The sequence below is a fragment of the Chionomys nivalis genome, chromosome 19, assembly GCF_950005125.1.
Source record: "Chionomys nivalis chromosome 19, mChiNiv1.1, whole genome shotgun sequence".
Lineage (NCBI taxonomy): Eukaryota > Metazoa > Chordata > Mammalia > Rodentia > Cricetidae > Chionomys > Chionomys nivalis.
The window spans coordinates 4,346,221-4,366,401 of NC_080104.1; the positions used below are offsets into that span (position 1 = coordinate 4,346,221).

General features: G+C 37.8%; 1 protein-coding gene across 1 annotated transcript in view; it reads right to left on the bottom strand.

The window, feature by feature from the left end:
* Positions 1-20,181, bottom strand: part of Kcnh8 (potassium voltage-gated channel subfamily H member 8) — a 461,323-nt gene that overhangs the window by 68,691 nt on the left and 372,451 nt on the right. Inside the window, exons 9-11 of the mRNA XM_057751424.1 lie at positions 9,669-9,868; positions 8,207-8,456; positions 3,354-3,568 (exon numbers count right to left, since the gene is read on the bottom strand). Of these exons, the coding sequence (XP_057607407.1) occupies positions 3,354-3,568; positions 8,207-8,456; positions 9,669-9,868 (665 nt within the window). The remainder of the gene's footprint in view (positions 1-3,353; positions 3,569-8,206; positions 8,457-9,668; positions 9,869-20,181) is intronic.

The following is a 20,181-nucleotide window of genomic DNA, read 5'->3' on the forward strand; positions in this document are numbered from 1 at the left end:
ACCCACTATGTAATGAGAACCCCATGGATCTCTGGTAGTCTTTGTACAAGTAGCCATTCAGTTTTCAGAGTCAATGAATTCAGGTAGTTACATTTATGCAGTTTACAGTCTCTTATGAAAGTGTTTCATCTTTCATAAGCATTGCTGTCCCAGAGAAGCTTGATGATTGGTTACTTCTGTGTGCATGTGTGGGAATTAAGGAAAGGTGTTTGCCGACAGCAAAGGACACAGCAAATTGAAGAACAGGAGTCCTTCATCACAGGCTGGCATAAGAATGTAACTTTTCCCGACAGTCAAAGACTGTTGGAGCAGTTGGAAGGCTTTCCACGGGGTTGTGGATTACACAAAGAGTGGTCGAAACTTATTCAGTCATGGAACTGTATCTCAAGATTTTGGAGATAAGTTTGTGGTGTGTGTGTGTTGTGGTATGTGTGTATAAAAATAAGCATTTTGAGAGTCAAGTAATCCAGAATGATAAAAATCTCAAAAGAAAGCTTCAGTTCATATGTACTCTCATATTTTTAAAAATGTAGTCTAACTTAGTTGAATTTTATTTAGTGTTCAGTGTTTACATTTCTTTTAAACCCTTTCAAAAACACTACTGCCAATGTTTCCCAAAGGCTGTCTCTTTATTGTATTTTCATCTCAGTCACTGGATCCCTGTCATCAAGTAGCAGCCTGGCTTCTCTCAAGGACATGGTGACATTAGCTCAGGGAAGGAGAGCAGCTTGCCTAGGCCAGAGCAGCACTATAATTTCTATGGTCTTGCATTCATCTTTCTTTCCCAGTGTGTCTTTTTCACACTGCTGTTCTGTACTAGGGATCCTCTTTACAAAGAAGCAATGCTTTAGGGTTCCAGCCTAGCCTGTTTGGATGCTCTCCTTCCTAGACCTGGATGGAGGGGGGAGGACCTTGGACTTCCAACAGGGCAGGGAACCCTGAATGCTCTTTTGACTGGGAAGGAGGGGGAGGGGAGTGGGGGTGGGGAGTGAGGAGAGGGGGAGGGAAGGGAGACGGGGAGGAGGCAGAAATTTTTAATAAAAAAAATTACAGAAAATAAAATAAAATAATCAGTAAAGATTCTCTTTAAAGTAGATATACAAAAGGCGTTGGACATCACTAGTAATAACGGAAATGTAAAATAAAACTGCAATGAGATATAATCTCACAGAGCTGAGAGGTGAGATTAGAAGGGGGAATTCTCACATATTGTAGGAGGAAATGTACAGTAGACACTAAAGTATAGCTACTACTGATTCAATAATTCTACTACTTGCTATGTATGCAAACGAACTGAGATCAGTATGTGTCAGAGACATGTGTGTTCATGCTCATTGTCACATTCTTCCCCAATAGTTAAGACATGGGATCAACGTGAATGTGGATCAATGAACAGATGAATAAAGGAAGCACAATATTTATGCACTCTGGAGTACTATTGACTCTTGATGAAGAAGGAAGTTCCATCATTTACAACATTGATGAACTCAGGTGTAGGGGCATTATGCTTAGTGAAGTAAGCCTGACATGATCCCATATGATTTCACCTTTGTTGTTATCTGGCTGCACCCAGATAGATGGCTTGGCTGCCCTCACTCGCCCTGACAGACAGCTGAACTTCCTTGTACCCTGTATTTGACAAGGATGTTTGTGTTCTTTCTGGTGTGTGATGTTTTGCAGAAGTGTTCTTCAGTACACAATGCCCTGACCTTGACATCAGGTTCCAGCTGCTCAGCATGGCTTGGGCCAGTTGCCTAAAGATTTAAAAGGCTTAAGATTGGGGAAAGGGTTCTTTCTCCTGCATTGAAGCCTCCATGTCTGAATCCCGGCACCCCACACCAGTTTGGGTATCCAAGCCATGCTGGTGCAGCAACCTTTATGGGACATGTGGAGAAAGCTGGAATCATAGAAGGTGAGAAAAGGATTGAAGTAACTTGAGGAAGGAAGGAGATACTGGTCTAAGGACACAAAAGTTTTATCACTATTTCAGCATGCTGACTATCTTAAACAATGGCATGTTGTCCACCTGACTATCGATGAGAACATTTTAAATGTTATAATGAATATGGATATAAGAAACAACATAATAATTAGCTTGATTTATGTATTTAATAATGTATGCATATTTCAAAAAATATGCTATACTCCTTAAAACAGTCATTTTATACTATCACTGAGAAAAACTGTATCTTCAATTTTAAGATTCAGTCTATTGCATGAGATGCATGGGAGTACTTTCAGAAGGCAGGACCTTTGCTACCCAGCTGCAGACTGTAATCCTGGGTTTGTTCTCTGGTGCTGCTCTAGTCACCTGCTAACTCGCATAACCACAGCCACTTTGATCCTGTTTACTCTGCCACGGAAATGGATTGACACTAATCTTAAGGGATGTTTTAATCATTTAATCATCAATGTTTGTATAGGAAGAATACTTAGCATAATAGGTAGCTAATAAGTATTTACCATCATCAGTGTATTCTATTAACAGTGGAGAGGATGGAATATCATATCTTTATCTAACATCACTTATATCTCATACCTAGATGAAAGAATATGCAATTCTCATTTTCTATCGATTTTTTAAAAGAGAGAATGCTAATTATTACCCAAAATGTTTGTATATTATGAATTGGTCACAATTCCATTTCTTAAAGTTCTCAGTGCTACAAATATCCATGACAAGACACTGACTGTTACACAATGAACTTCATGCTCTGGCTTGCCTTTCAACAATCATTCCTATTAAGTTATTATCACTGACACATCTAACAAAGTCATGTCCATGATGAGCTTAAACACAAGACACAGTATAGTACATATTTTATCAGGAAAGTTGTTTGTATAAACTGAAACATGAAACAAATATATAATTGCACAAAATGTTCATTATGCTTTAAGTGTGACAAACTTGGGATTGAATCCATTTATGAAAATTTTGCACTTTGAGATAGATTATTGTTTGTGGTACCATTTTAGAAAAAAAGATTAGTTTAGAGGAAATTTCCTGTGGAGCAGTTGAAAGGCTGAACATACAACAAGCACACAACAAGCTCTGACCCACAGACTTTCCCTTGAAGTTGTCAAACACTGAAGGGCATCACTTATTTCCGGGTAAGTACTGTGTATCACTGAAACTGCAATTAGACGTGAGCACATGAAGACGAGCAAGCAAGAACCTGCCCCCAATAGTACTTTCCTCACATGTTAAGGAACTGCAGGTTCTACTGGATACATCAGTTAACTAGGGGCTGAATATCTTACCTGCAGAGCTCTTTGAAGGAAGGCTATGACATTTGCCTCTGCTGTTCTATCTGATTCCCAGTCCCACGTATTATATTAGAAAGGGGACTTACATCGCTCTCATGACCTTCTCGAAGATTGTACGTGAGGTCATGCTGGATGTCTTCTACAAATTTGTGTGCGTACTCAGGGTAAAGGCCCAGGACCTCAAAGAGCCCTTTAAGGATGATGCACTGAAGATCACAGTAGGTCAGTGCCTTCACGTCAGCATTGGTCTTGATCACTTGGTCTTTAATTGATAGATTTGCTCCAATTAAATCCCCCTTTCCTAGGAAGAGTGAAAAGAATCACATCATTTTGAAGAAAAGCAGAGCTGGGGCCAAGAAACTTCATTTGCTTTACAGACTCTATTTCTCTCAGATTGTATAAGAAAGTGAAGATCATGTGAGTACAGATACTCTATTTCAGCATTACTGGAAGTTGGGGTTCAATTGCTCTTTTGTTGTGGCATGCAAGATACCATAAAACATTGTCACATGTCCTGTTGCAGATGGAGGTGTCACTGGTTGTGAGCACTAGTTAGAGCACATTTGTGGATGGCTTAGGCATCACAGACTACCCATGGGCTCTAAGCAGCTCTCTGGCAGGAATTGGAAAATACTTTGAACCAGTCAGTTTGTCACAGTCACTTTAACCATTTAAGCTAGTAATGACTGATTTTCCTAGGCAGACAAATGGCTCCAAGCTTCTCAGGTCAGTGCTGCAGCAAACCTATTGTCTAGAGTCTAGAACTTCTGATAGCAATCAGACTTTTGGTAGAAGCATGATATTCAGCAGACTAAAATTCTTTCCTTTACTTATGATCATGTCTGCAAGATGGACAGAAGTGTGAACTGGAAGGAGAAACTCTCCATCCCTCTCTGAGTAAGGGGTAAGAGCTGAACATTTTGGGCCATGGTCTGCATTTGGTAGTGTGTAACCTTAGAGCTCAGCTCCCAGTTGTTATGTTCGGTGGCAGTGTAAGAACACACTTTCTCACCCAGACAAGGAGTGGATAGACCAATAGCTAGGGTCTCACAGGACTACTTGTGGGACCAGTGTTCCCCAATTCCCCTCGATGTCTAGCGGCATTATGGCTGTCTACAGTAATTAGGCTGCCTTCTAGGAACTAACTTGCTTGTTTGTTGATGAGCTAATACTGAACAATTTCATCTTTTAAATCCTTTATGTGATTTCAAAAATTGAAAGTACCAGAAGGGAGAAATAGCCTTAAATATCAAGAAATCACTGAAAGCAACTTCTGATCTTCTTTGGACACGGCCACAAAGTCAAGCAAAAGCCACACAAAAGACATGAAGAAACATTTAATTTTTAGACAAACTTGGGTTGAAGGCCAGAGGAACAGCAGTATATTCACAAAGCACTAGGCACTCAGGTTTCTAGTGAGAGGTTTTCTGAGTCTGTCCATCAAAGAGCATCACTGCCAGGCATCATCTTATCATGAGTCTGTCCACAGTTGAAGGCAAATATAAGATAGAATCACAGACAGGAAGTAATCAATGCAGCAATTCTTTACTTTTGTCCTTTTGAGGATGATTATCAGGACAGCGTCATGGGTAGAATTCTATTATACCAGGGACATTTGGAGGAACATTAAGCCCTCTATACTTTCATATTTATGGTTGCTGTGTTATGACTATGAGCAAAAGAATATCACAAACACTTAGCTAAATTTGACACTTTGGAAAGAATTCCACCTTATTTTTTTCTTTTGGATTTGGTGAATGTTTATGGAGCAATGTCTTACACTGAGTTCTGTATAGGCTTCCCTGCCTCCTAACTGCCCTGTAGATTCCTTCTTGCTTTTGTTGAAATTCCTGAACTATTCTTTAACTACTCCAGGTCTTAGTATTCTTATTCCTGAAAGAAAAGAATTATTTCTCTGCCCCCTTGTGTGATGATGGGTAGTCTCTATCTCCACGGAGGTGATTTGTCTCTGAGAATCAACCACAGTAACAAATGGGGATATTGAATTACACAGAGGCAGATGAATATCATTCGCTGAGGCACCGCTCATCAGTCATTGCCATTTTCTGCCTTCATCACAAATGCCTATGACAATTGTCTCTAGGCATGAGAACTGGAAATGCTGATTGGAAGATGCTGTTGCTTGAGTTTTTGCTTAAAAACGTCTTCCTCTCAATGCCACTAATTCATTTCAGTGACAGAATGAACTCCTGTTAAGTAACTAGAGAGCAAATATGAAACTGTATGTTTAGTAATCAGTGTAGGTTGAATTAGTCAACGTGAAGTAATATTATGATGGAGAAAATCACATCATCCCACCTATATGTTAATCTTGACCTTTCAGAGTTTGGAATGATCATGGGACAAGCTGGACTTACACCAATTTTGACACATACACAGTGGGAGCATAGCAGTGAAATGCCATCATAAAAAAAAAATCACAATTTATGGAGAAATTTGGAGCAGGGAGTAAAACAACAATGAAGTAAATCTTTCAGCAATAAGTAATTTTAATTATAAGAGTGATCACTATTGTTTTATAAGCTATAGCAGTCATATCAAAGCCATTAACTTTTCACATTTTTGTTCTAATGTCATGGATGATCTCTTCTTCTTCCATTCCTAAAACTGTTGTTAGTCAACAAATTGAAAAATGGATGAGAACTAAAAGAAAAGCCTGACTATTTTTAAATGGTGTGTTTTATCTTCTTGCCTGTATGTTATATCATAAGGTTCTAAGAAATAATCAGATGCTCTCAAAAGTAGGCTGTGTCAATAGGCAAATAAGCAGGCTTTAAAAGTTTCAGTGGTACTAGGGAAACTCCAGGAAAATACGATTTAAACCATGTTTCAGAAGCAAATTAGAAATCATTGTCAATTCTAAGCCAGAATTACAAAGTGGTAGAATGATTGACCTTTAATTTTGCAAGTCAAGAATAGGAACCAACTGCTTTAACATCTTCACTTACCTAGAGGAGAACTTCACGGAAGGCTAATAAAAACTAAACCAAATTTTGAGGGCAATCCCACCTTTCCTTCTTTAAGTAATACTGAAATGCCCAGGAAGCAGGGAAAGCCAGGGCCACAAGGTTCTGTTGGTACCTAGTCACCAGCTAGTCCTGTCTAGTTGAAGCAGCTACACTTTCATAGTCTGTTAGCTATGCTGTAGCACAATGCAGCTAAGGTATGATAATGAATAAGGATGTATTTCTGATGGTTCTAGAGCTGAGAAATTCAAGATCAGGGCCTTGGCTGCTTAAGTGTATAATAAGGGCCAACTTTCTCCTTATCTCTTGATTTATCATTGTGATATCATGGCAGAAAAAGATAGGTGGCTCTCTGAGGCTTCCACTTTGGAAGGTACCAATCATATCCTAGGTTCCCACAACCTAATTTCATCTCCCCAAAGACGTGTTTCAGGAAATGAATTTGGAAAACACATTCAGATCTGACAAGATTTCAAGACTTGATAATGGCCCTAAGGCATCAGCTCATACTTGGGACTCAGAATCACTTCTCTCATATAAAATGTAATCTTTCTGGAAGCTCACCACCTCAGCAGCAGGTTGACAGTGCTGACACAAAATGATATGTATTCTTTAGATAAGGAAAGGGAAGTAGGCTCCCACTAAGAATCAGAAAATGCCTCTACACAAAGAAAAGCCAAGGACAAAGGCACTGAGTTTTGATCTCACTGCATGTACTGGCTTTGTGGGAGCCTAGCCTGTTTGGATGCTCACCTTTCTAGACCTGGATGGAGGGGGGAGGACCTTGGACTGCCCACAGGGCAGGGAACCCTGACTGCTCTTTGGACTGGAGAGGAAGGGGGAGGGGAGGGGGTGTGGGGAGTGGGGGGAGGGGGAGGGAAAAGGAGGCAGGGAGGAGGCAGAAATTTTTAATAAAAGAAATTTTAATTAAAAAAAAAAAGAAAATGCCTCTACATCTGTATCTACATTCCGTGAAGGTTTAAATGTCACATGTGCCAAAACACTTCACAAGGCATTGTTTACAAATCAGTTTCTTAGAAGATCAGAACAAAAATACTCATTAGCCATTTACTGAAATGATTTTCGACATTTCTCTATAGCTTTGCTGTTTAAAATGTGCCTTGGATTCATCTGATGCTCAACTACCCCACACCCTGGGCAAAATTTCCATCTTATCCTTCTCTTAAGTTTAATCCCAATAAGGGCAAAACTTCTAGCAATTTTTGTTCTGCCACAATCTTAGTGCTCAGACCACTGTCCAGTTCACTCACAGATCCACAATAAGGGTTGACTGAACAAACAAATGAGAGTGAATTCAAAAATAAACTCATAAAATTGGGAGTGATTTTATTTTTTTCTACATTAAGTCATATATCGTCTTCTGCCAGCTTCCCTTTACATTTCATTGAAAAATAATTATGTTAGCATTTGAAGTGAACATCAAACGGCACAGAGTTTTCAGAGCTATGAGTTGTCTTTGAGGAAGTGAAAGGAGCTTGTGTCCACCTTAGCAGTATTAGGTTAATGGCAGTGATGAAAATTGTTCTCGAAGTTAAATCATTTTTGCTCTATTTCTGGCACAGATAAAACTTAATTATAACATTCTTTGTACTGACTCTCCACAAAATTCAAAAATTCTTCATGAAAACTGGGCTGCTGTTGCACAAAAGACTGTATGGGCTGTGATTAGAACTCAGAAAGACTTTAATATGGGTACAGTTAACTAAGGGAGCATTTACTCACTTGTAACATGTGGATAATGTTTATATTCCCTGAACTTTGTTTATATAAGAATCATGATATAGTGTATTATGTAAATTGAATCTAATATGGAGTCCATATATGTATCTCTAATTTGCCAACTCCTATTAGTATCTACTGTACTCTTCCCTACTTTGTATTCCTCATACTCCAGAGTAAAATTTCAGAGAAACTTTTTAGCCAAAACCTACCTAGAATAGCCAATACCATGCTGTCTTTAAGAACCTCCATGGAGCCTGAACACACAAAGTAGATGGCCTGCAGAGCATCTCCCTGGCGTAGCAGATACTCTCCTGGAGCACAGAATGAAGTTTTGATATGGAGAGACAAAGATCTGAGGCAACCCCGGCTGGCACATTCAAACAGCGACAGCTGTAAGATCTCCTTGTTTAGATGCATTGTGATGTCAGAGCGCAGCTCATCTGGAAAGTCTTTCAGAAGCTGTTGGGGAAGAGGAAGGGAGAAAGGAAAGTGTGGTGAGTCTGGTCTAGTCAATGACTTTGTGAGACACCAGTGTTGCTCTTCCTACATGGTCAACTGCATTATACAAGAGGAGGTTGACATATTCTATGAGATTTCTCTGCACAAGCTCCAGGGCTGTATAGTGAGTATGATCTCAGCTATTACCACCGAATAATCAGGGGATAATACATCTGGAGAGCTTTTTTAAAATTCTAAAGTATCCTGGTAGGAAGGCTTGTGACTCTTCTAGATATAGGGACTTAGACTCACTGATCTTTCTTAATGTATCATGATCATATGAAAAGATCAAGTTATCACTCTTACATTACTTATTATTAGGTTTAAAATATGAGAGAAAATGAGGTATTTGTCATTCAGTGTCTGGCTTATTTCATTAAACATATTGATCTATCCATTTCTGCCCTGAAAATGCCATAATTTTATTATGGGTAAAATTTCATTGTAGGTATGGGGGCACAGATATGGATGGAGAAAGGGGATCATCAGGAATAAGGAATCTTGGGCTAGGAGAGGAAAGAGAGGATCATGGGATTCAAATGACATGAAAGCAAAGGGTTTAATGGGGGCTAAAAGGGAACCAGCAGGAGGGGACCCCTATCCCTGTTCCTTAAGGGACTGGGGAAACAACAAACAAGCCTACAGCATGGATAAAACTGGATTATGTTATAAGTTATCTAACTAAAAAATAGTTGGCTACTTGGCTATTGAACTGGTTTATGTACTAGTGGACTACTTGCTTGATCTAGTTGTCTTTCTTACATAGGGGTTGTTTGGAGCTATTTCTTGAATTCTACATATACCATATTTGCCTATAATTTGTTTCTTTTTTAACTTTTTGGATCATTGTAGCAAGTTCACACCAAGTAATCACTCAACATTATGACATTCAACTGTCCTAAGGATGAATCATTTCAAAAAACACGAATATGAAAATAAATCCATTTGATTGAATAAAGTAGTAAATTCTTATGAGGCTGTCATCACAGAGTAGCAATTTAAAAACTCCAGTCATGAGGCATGATGGGTTGTAAGTCTATGATGACAAAGACAAAGAGATAAAGAGGTTGGTAAATGTGTCCCTCTCTTTTATGCCTGCATTAGAACTCTTTGCCTTTACTTAATGATGTGTGATTTTTACCTGAAAATATCAAGATATGAAACATACATTACCTCATTTGAATCTATTCCATTGTTGACTGACCAGGTTGTCTGAAAGTACTCAAGCATTCTCTGCTTGAGCTGCTGGGGAAGGTGATGCACGCGGATAAAATCCTTTAGGTCCTTGGTTCTGGTGTGATAGAGACTCCATCTGGAGTACATCCTCTGTATGATGGCGGTCACATTCCCAAACACCAAGGCATGCATCAGGGCTATAGAGCACAACAGAACTCAGGATAGTAAGACAGAAGTCCCTGTGCATACAAGTCTATCTTATAGATGGATTGGAGTAGAGCATAATTATATAGCCATACTGATGTGATTCTTTTGCAAGTAAGATGTAGGCACAGCCACTCTGTCACAAGTTCACTCAATCACAAAGCAGTCATTTTTTCCTTCACATGCCTTGATTCAAGAAAAAAGAATAAAACATGAATTTGATTCTTTGACACACATGCAATCCCTTAGTTGTCACTGTGGATCTAAAGACTTGTAATTTGAATTCTATCAGCAAAAGGATTACTTTAGTAGTTAGACATAGTTTAGCTATGATATAATTTTATGAAAACTTTTATAGGATAAGCTATAAATTTGCAGTTAACAGACAGATCTTCTTAAAAGACAAGTCTACTATAATAACTGGGTAGCTATTTTTGGAATTCAGTCTTATAGGCCAAAATCATCACTTTAAGGTCTCAGGACGTAAGTCAGAGACACAGCACTCACTTAACTCATGTATGACCCAGGTTTGAGTCTATGAACCACAAAATAAGCAAGTAAATAAAAATAGTAACAAAATATTAAAAGGATGCATCTACATTACTATTAATATTAAGACAGTTGTTATAAATGCAAGGATTCCCTGAAAATTGGGAAACTGAGGCAATGATGAGTTCAATTCTCATCATCACCTCAGCTATGTAAGCATTTTAGTCTTAAGGGAGATAGCTCAAAATCTGAGATCATGAAAGATGCAAATAATGTACCATAGCATAGATGTTTGATATAGAGTCACTGTCACTGTCTTGGTAAAACCTGCCTGCCTACTACTACAGGGATCTTCTGCTTCAGCAAGGTTTGTAACTTGTTTTACTGTCTTTCTCCTGATACGGTGGAACATCCTGTCCAAAATCAACTTATGGGATAAAGAAATTCACTTCAGTTTAAACTTACACATTACAGTCCATCATTGTGGGGAAATCAAGTCAGGGACTACAAACAGCTAGTCACATCACATCCACAGTCAAGAGCAGAGAGAAATGAATGCAAGCATGATTGCTTGTTTGCTTAATTTCAGGACTCTTACAGAGTTCAGTTCCTCCTGCCTAGGGAATGGTACCATCCACAATGGCCTGGGTCTCCCACATTTATTACCAAATCTTCTTAATATGTGTTCACAAGCCAACCAGATATAGACAGTTCCTCTTGGAGACTCTCTTCCCAGGTGACTGTTGAAGGAAGCTGCTTGGCTGCTTGTTGGTTCTTGGTTGCTCAGCCCCGAAATAATAACACAGAAACTGTATTAATTAAATCTCTGCTAGGCCTATTAGCTCTAGCTTCTTATTGGCTAACTCTTACATATTAATTTAAACCATTTCTATTAATTTGTGTATCGCCATGTGGCTGTGGCTTACCAGCTAAAGTTCTGGCTTCTGTCTTTGGCAGAGCTACATGGCTTCTCTCTGACTCTGCCCTTATTTTTCCCAGCATTCAGTTTAGTTTTCCCCTCCTTGATTTGTTCCCCTATACCTCTTCTATAGGCCCAAAGCAGTTCCTTTATTAATCAATAGTAATCACAGCATACAGAGGTAAATCCTTCATCAGGTGACTCTGGAAGATAAGCCAATCCATGTCTTAAACTATTACTAGAGTTTGACAAGATAGAACTGTCTGTTCACCAGAATTATAGGGTCAATGAGAAAGGGATGCAGAAGGCTGTTTCTTGTAACAGAACCACAGTTAGAGGACTGGGTTTGCTTTTCAAGATTTTTTTTCTACTGGCAACAAGGCAGAAAAGAAGCTGTAAGATTTTGCATCTCATAGTGTTTGGCAGAATGGAATGAGAATGGTTTGTGTAGATACTAATATATGACTCAAGAAGGCTCAGTTTTATGTAGGGCTATGAAATTAGAAGACAGAGGAGGGCCTGGATTCTTATTCTCACAAGCAGATCAGTTTGTAGTTACACTAGATTTAATCCTTGGTACCTACTCTGAATTAGGACATGATGAGATAAAAAGCACAGAAGTTCTGTAAAATCTCCTGTTTCATTTTTTTCCTTATAAAGGGACTGAAAAGATAAAAGCACATCTGTGAGGACCTATCAGATGGGGCTGGTACCATAATGTCAGTGTGGAAGGAACAACAGTAGAAGTTTCTTAATGGTGTGGGATGTCCTTCTGTATATGTGTTATTATTGTTTAATAAATGAAGCTGTTTTTGGCCAATGGCTTAACAGTGTAAAGCCAGGCTGGAAGAGCTATATAGGGAAAGTAGGTGGAGTCAGGAGGTGCCGTGTAGTTGCCACCAGAGACAGATGTGATGGAACTGTGCGGGTAAGCCATAGCCACATGGCGATACTCAGATTAATGGAGATTAATGGGTTAATTTAGGATTTAAAAGTAAACCAGAAATATGCTAAAGCTATTGGTCAGACAGTATTCTAACTAGTACAGATTTCTGTGTGATTATTTTGAGAATATGGGCGGCTGGGAAATGAACAAGCCTCCTCCGCCACATCTTGGCACCAAATTGTATACACAGTGAACATATAAATGCATGAACAAAGATAGCTCCTGAATATTTCAGGACAGCTCCAGTTCATTTTTCACCCATAGCTACCAGGAATTGCCAGATGCTGAGGTAAAAATTCCATTTCAATCTAACACTGGGACTGAAATTCTGCATCAAGTTATATATCATAATTTTAATAGAATAATGGTCACCATGCCTATAAAGTCACATTTTAATTACAAGATCTTAGCTTCTTTAAAGAGTACTTGAATAGAGTTAACTTTGGAATCTGTATCCAGGAGAAGAGAGGTTACAGAAGCAGACAAAACTGGATCTGCAGCCCAGCTTTCCTCCTCCTAATTGTGTGAATGTACCAAGTTAAATCTTTAAAAACAATAAAACATTAGAATAGGGCTTTTGAGATGGCTATTTCTTGTTTTTTTCATCCTGTTTTTGATCCTGAAACCCTTGTAAAGTATGAGGAGAGAATCAAGTGCATAAACTTGTCATCTGATTATACACATATGTACACACATTAGTAAGTAAATATTAAAATATAAAAATGTCTTTATGTGGCCCTCATTTCCCTTATATGCTAAGTAGACAATTATCTTAAGTGTAGGACTACTCTGAGCTATAAAAAAATGGAGTATCCCAGTCTGCCTAGAAGTATCTAGTGTATGTATAAAACAGTAGTTGTTCATGTTAACTTTTGCCTTGAATGTGCAAAGTATTACAAATGTCAGTGCACTCAGGGAGTAAGATTTGGGGAAAAAGATTTAAGATTTTGCTGGTAATTCTTTTTTTTAGGGCTGAGTTATAATTCTTTTTTATTGATTTTTATTGAGCTCTACATTTTTCTCAAGTCTCCTCCCTGCCTCTCCCCTCACCCTTCAACCCTCCCCCTTTTTAAGAGTTACATCATTCTTGATAGAAACCACTTCTTGATGAAAGATCTTAAGAAATACTCAGCTAGTGCCTGCTGCATGAAGACACACACAAAAACACAAAAGTAGAATGCTCCTAAATATCAAAAAAGATCTAAAGGAAAACAAATAGTTTTTAGCAACTTTATGGTGTGTGGGTTTATGGGTTCTAAGTAGTTTATTCTGTGTGATTTTACAAGTACAATAGCTCAGGGGCTTAAATATTTTACTTGGAAGAAAAAAATCTCTACTTGCAAAAAATTCATTGAATTAAAAAATGGATTAATCACCAAATCAAAGAAATTAGACAGAGATCTCAGGCTCTGCAATAAGCTGATAGGCATGGATTGGATGCTCTGTCATCTGTCACTGTGTGTAGTAGTTTTCTTACAGGGAATAAATCAAGTGCAGAGAATAAGCCTGTTTTATTTATTTTAACACTGTGTTTCTTAATTATCAGTATGATTTTATCTTTGTTTTGCTTAATTATAATGTGCAAAGCACTTAAACTGAGAGAAGTAATACTTTCAGACCATTTAGCATCCTAATTGTACATTATCAATAAAATAAATTACTGGACTAATTGTAGCATTCATAAATGTTGTTGGAAAGATCCCATCTGAGTCACCACAATTTCAAAGTCTTATTTCTGCATAGGAAACCACTTCTAAGTTAAGAAGTTAGAAAATAAAACCCAGTTCTCATAGCCTCCCCCCCGACTTGGGTCACTGACAGTCATTCTGTCATTCTGTCTTGGCAGAAAGTGTGTGTGTAACTGTCAGGCAAAATCATTCTATCTGCTGCAAAAGTTTGACTCAAAACTTCTGTATCCAGGTCAGTTTGGAAATTATCACTCACTTTTCTCTCTCTCTCTCAGAAAACTTGATTATATATATATATATATATAATCTCTATCTATCATCTATCTATCTATCTATCTATCTATCTATCTATCTATCTATCTATCTATCTATCTATCATCTATCATCTATCATCTATCTGTCTCTCTATTATCTGTCTGTCTATCATCTATCTATCTATCTATCTATCTATCTATCTATCTATCTATCTATCTATCTATCATCTATCAATCATCTATCTATCTATACTTGAGTGTTTGACCTACTGAGTAAGCTGGAGGCTCTTTCACTTTGTGTGATACCTTTACATAAAATGCATTTTATACAATTTTATTTTAGTATCAGGTCTTTGAAAGAACCTTTCCTGTTGTCATCTCAGGAAGAGGTAAACAGGACTCAGAGGAGTGGAAAACCTCACTACAGCCTGGGACTGGCTATTGTCTTTTCTCTTCTCTCTCTTGCCGTATTCTCTTTCCTTCCTTGAACTTGGGAACCATTGTTTTCTCACATATGATACTATTACCAGTGCTTTTTAACAGCATTTCTACTGTGGTTGCAGACTGTGTATAGGGGCTCTTTTCTTTTGATGGTAAAGGGGATCAGATCTCAACTTTCAGATAACCCTGTTGGTTCCTGTCTTTTCTCCTATCTCCTCATTGACCTGGAATTTTCTGTTCTTTATTAACCATCCTTGGGTTAATACTGGGTTGTGAATGTCAGGAGGCAATCAAAACAAAATGAGAAGGATTATCTAAAGGTTGAATTAAATGTTTCAAAGACATCTTAAGAATGGCCTGAACTTAAGGAATTATATCTAGGTTCAAAACATAAAATCATGCCAGGGAGTGTTGAGTTGGCAGACCCAAAGGAAGTGTGAAAATAATGTTCCATTGCAACTAAACATGTCTCAATGACGAGCCATCTGTACCAGGAAGCTTTATCTGGACATCAAGGCTGAGCTGATTGGCACATAAACTAAAGTAAACTTATCAGGTAACTCCAGGCAGTCAGTACTAAGTTTTAAAGAAAAAAATTCAAAGATTTGGAAAAAATTTCTGTTTAGTGTCAGCAATAATATACATTGTTTTATTAACTATTTCAGAAAAAGATACACAAAAACTACATTTTGGTCATGCATTATGCATGATTCTGAATTTTTGTATGTCTACCAGTTTTTCTAAGTGTGTATTACAATACAAAACAAGCTCTAAAGAAGCCTGGTAACAGGTCTCCGATCTGCTTGAACACCTGTACCTATCACTAAGTTGTGAACTCGAAGGGCAGCATTTGTCCTTAGTGATCTCTGTTCCAACCATCCAGCACACTTGGCGTAGCTTCCATGCAGTATAAATATTTATTGAGCTAAATGAATCTACTGCAACTCTGTAGCATCATTTATAGCTTTATAACTGTAAACAAGAAGCTAAAATTTTATGACTGGTTCAGAAAATCCATGCCCACGTCCCTTGAAAAAGGCAGCCTTCTGAAATCTTATGTCCTTGCGGTTATCATCTACATGTTAAGTAATATGACTTTCTCCAATTACGTGGATCACTCTGTTGACACAAATGGAAAACAGTCTGATATGATAAATTAGAATTTGGCTCTGTTCCGCAGCTCATATTCTCATTTGATGGCTGCATTGCTTTTAGCTCACCTGCCTTAAGTTTACAAGGTAAAACCAAACTAATTCTCTCTCTCTCTCTCTCTCTCTCTCTCTCTCTCTCTCTCACACACACACACACACACACACACACACACAGAGACACGCATACACAGACACACACACTCACATACACAGACACACACACAGACAGGCATACACAGACACACACACTCACACACACAGACACACACTCACATACACACTCACACACACATACAGAAAAAGATGCATAATGCTGACTGTATAGTTCAATAAGGTTTCACAAAGTGATCATGAGCATGGAATGGCCTTTTAGATCCATAGCCCATCATGTAAAACTCATGTCCTTCAGAACCACCAATCACCCTTCTTACCAAAGGTGACACTCAGAAATCACATTGCAAACAATAAATTGATCAACTATTGAGATTTCTCTACTCAAAATGATACAGGATGTAATCTAACTTCTCTGCTCAGCATTGAATTTGTGATTCATCTATAGCTTTGAAGGACAATTCATCTTCATTCTGGTATAGTTCTGAGGGATAAAATTGTCTCATAAACTTCTTGTTTATTCTGCTGATGGCATTCTTCTCTCACCCTGGCATTTCCTGCTGGAGGATCTGAAAATAACTCTTTTAAAGGTAGCTACCCCCCTTTCCCTCTCTTCTCCTTCTCCACAGGGTCTTGGCATCATGATGTTCTGACTCACTGACCCAAAGTAGTAGAATTGATGATAATGTATTGAAACCTATGAAACCAAGATGCAACAAATACACATTCATTCACAAAAAATGCACATAAATGCACACAATGCATGCTTAGGCACACACACGTGCACGCATGGACACAAACACACACTTCTATTGATTATATCCATGGAAAGGGAATCACTGGGCCACCGAGTACAGGTGTATTCAGATTTGATGGATGTTGATAAAATTATTGTTGACTGGATAGAAATGACCACGAAGAGCGTAGGGAGGCTGAAGCATGGATTATCTCTCATAGCACAGAAGACTCCAGTGCTTTCTTGTGAATGCAACATGATCTTTACTTCTGGTTTCACTTTACATCTACATGAATGATACTGAGCAGTGTTTTAGTAAGCTTATTGTTTATTCAAATATTGAAAATCTTTTCTTGAAACAGATTTTCAAATGTGCTTTAGTTTTTCTTTACAGATTTGTATAACTTTTAAGAAAATATGCCGGGAAGCAGTCTTTTGAATGGTAAATGTTTGCCAGTATTTAAACTCTTGCAGATTCTTAATCAAGCTCTAAGTAATGTATTCTGATAAGGAGAGATGCTGCAGTTCAATTTATAGTTCTTTGTAAAGACAAAGAGACATCTGTGTCATACTTTAGAAACACAAAATTTAGGCTCATGAGGATATGCACTAATGATGTCTTCTTGGTGATTGTTTTAAGTTTATCTCAAAATCTCATTTGCAGTTAATTTTCATGTTGTTTAGTAGGGGTCCAGGTTACCTTAAACAAGTAGTCATATATTGGACACAGCAACATTCACTTAAAAAACATTTTATTGTTTATTTATTTATTTTTGTGTGTATGTCTATTTGGGTGTGGATGTGAGTGTGAATGTACCATGGTGCATGAGTGAATGTTAGAGGGTCAGCTTTGGAGTTGTTCTCTCCATCCACCATGTGGGTTCCAAGTGTTGAACTCAAGTTGTCAGCCTTGACAGCAAGCACCTTTGTCTGGTTCCCAATACCACACACTGGCCATGCCATCGTCCTTGACCTATAGTCTAGAGTCACTGCCATACCTGAAGTGACCTTCAGTGTCATCAGCTCATGGGTCTGCCCTTTGCCCCGCATCTTCCTTCCTTCTTTCTTTCTTTCTTTCTTTCTTTCTTTCTTTCTTTCTTTCTTTCTTTCTTTCTTTCCTTCCTTCCTTCCTTCCTTCCTTCCTTCCTTCCTTCCTTCCTTCTTTCTTTCTTTCTTTCTTTCTTTCTTTCTTTCTTTCCTTCTTTCCTTCCTTCCTTCCTTCCTTCCTTCCTTCCTTCCTTCCTTCCTTCCTTCCTTCCCTTTTTTTATTTTTGGTTATTTTGAGACAGGGTTTTTCTGTAGCTTTGGAGCCTATCCTGGAACTAGCTGTTGTAGACCAGGCTGGCCTCAGACTCACAGAGATCTGCCTGGCTCTGCTTCTGGAGTGCTGGGATTAAAGGCATGCTCCACCACCGCCCAGCACACATTATGTTTTCTTAATGACTGTAACATTCCAATACACATTGGTACTTCGAATGTAGATCTTCTGATTTTGTGTCTATTCATGCTTTGTTTTGGATAGTTTGTGCTCCAATTCCCACTGTCTTCTAAAAACACTCGTCCATTTGCAGCCCCACGTGCATATAGACACAAGGTTGCTTTGACTTTTGTTTTAGAGATCACATGGAAACTTTAATTTAAATGGGTAAAACCAGTATTGTGACGTTGGACTCCTTACTTTGTATGACTTCCAAAATCTAAAACCATTTGTAAAATTTGTAAAAAAGTGCTTTGTAGTTTTCAGTATACTTTTGCAGAATTATAGTTAAAAATTTTTCTCCACATTTGATGTTCCTGTATTGTATTGCATTTCACTTTGTTATTAAACATTACTATTAGATAAAGTATATCTTTATACTTTAACTTACTATTAGCTTACAAAGAGGTATCTGAACCTTTTAAATTACTTATTTAATGGATGTTTTCAACGTACTTATAGGTTTTTTTGGTATAAAATTTTAAATAATTTTGCTTAATTTCTTTACTGTGTTCTTTAAAATACTCTTACTATATACCACTTAGGTTTACACTCCATAATTACAAATGATTATATTGAATATATGTGTGACTATCAACATGTGAAATTTTTAGGCTTATTTAATTTTATTTTATATGTATGAGTGTTTTTGCTTTCATGTACGTCTGTATACCATATGCATGCTTAGTGCCCGCAGAGGTCAGAAGAGGTCATTGGATCCCCTGGACCTGGAGTAATAGACAGTTGTGAGCCACCTTGTGCTTGCTAGGAATCAAACCCATGTTCTTTACAAGAGCAACAGGTATTCTTAACAACTGAGTCATCTCTCCAATCCTTTAAAATGTAAGTTTAGCCCTGTGCAAATTATAAAACATGTGAAACTTCTGAAGAGATTTTGGAGCAAGGAGTTTTCCATCTTCCTAGGGTGGTTTCACTTTACTTAGCTACTCATTGGTGTAGCTTTATCTTAGATAGTTATCTGAGGGGTGCTGTTCCCTTTGTCCTTCAACAGTGCAGCTGCCTACTGTCATAGTGACTAATTCTACTGTTACCAGCTTCTGCACCTCTCTTTGGGATTACAGATTGCTAATACACTTTAAATTTTAACTGTCTTTTAAAAAATAAATCACTTGTTTATTTTAATAAACCTTAAGTAAATAAAATTAATTCCTAGAATATGATACAATGGATGCTTTACTAAAAAATTGTCAGATATTTGAGCCTTGGCAATCATATTTAGACTTTTGTGGAATTTAGTGTAACTTAGGAGATTAATATCTCTTTCATAGTGCTATCAGAATTACATGAATAAATTACCCTATGTTGTGAGTTTTTATAATTAGTTTTCAATGATGTGCAAGTAATTTTTAATTGGGAGATATTAAAATTTGGGCACTATTTCTTTCAGCCCAGGGTAATTCTCACAATATTTTACAGTTATTCCCAGAAACACAAATAAAAAGTTTTAAGAATTCAATGTACTTAGGTCATTTTACATGAAAGCAATCTGCTGTTTCTACCTGCTGTTAGGTCACCGCAAGTTCCAACGACACTTACATACTGCTTTTGCAACAGGAAGTTTGATCAAAATAAATTTAACAAAGAATTAACAAAGTGACATTATCCAATTATATCCCCTATATTTTGAGTTTGTGACCAGTATGGCTCCCTGTTCAGTGAGAAGCGGGGAAGAGATTATGTTTTGACAATTTCTGGTCAAGGATCACTCAGTATGGTAGGTTGGTCAAAACAGTATGCCCAATTGTCTAGCAGATTTCTCAAATGTACAAACTAGTAGGTTTTAACATTGAGCATTTCATACCATTTCCATCTGGGTAAGAAGAAACATGGGCGACTTTCAGTAGGTATAGATTCTGCTTACTTGCAAAGTGCAAATCATTTTGTTAGACAGAGCAGATGGATGATTGTGGAGAGTGGGATTCTGTGAAGCATGAGTCTGGACGTGAAGTACCCACCATGGGTTCTGGCAAATTGTAGCTCTTTAGAAACGAGAATTCTTATTCTCTGCTCTCTAGGTTGTTTGTGCTTGGCAACAACAAGGAGTCTGTTAAAACTGCTGTAGTCCCAGCATGC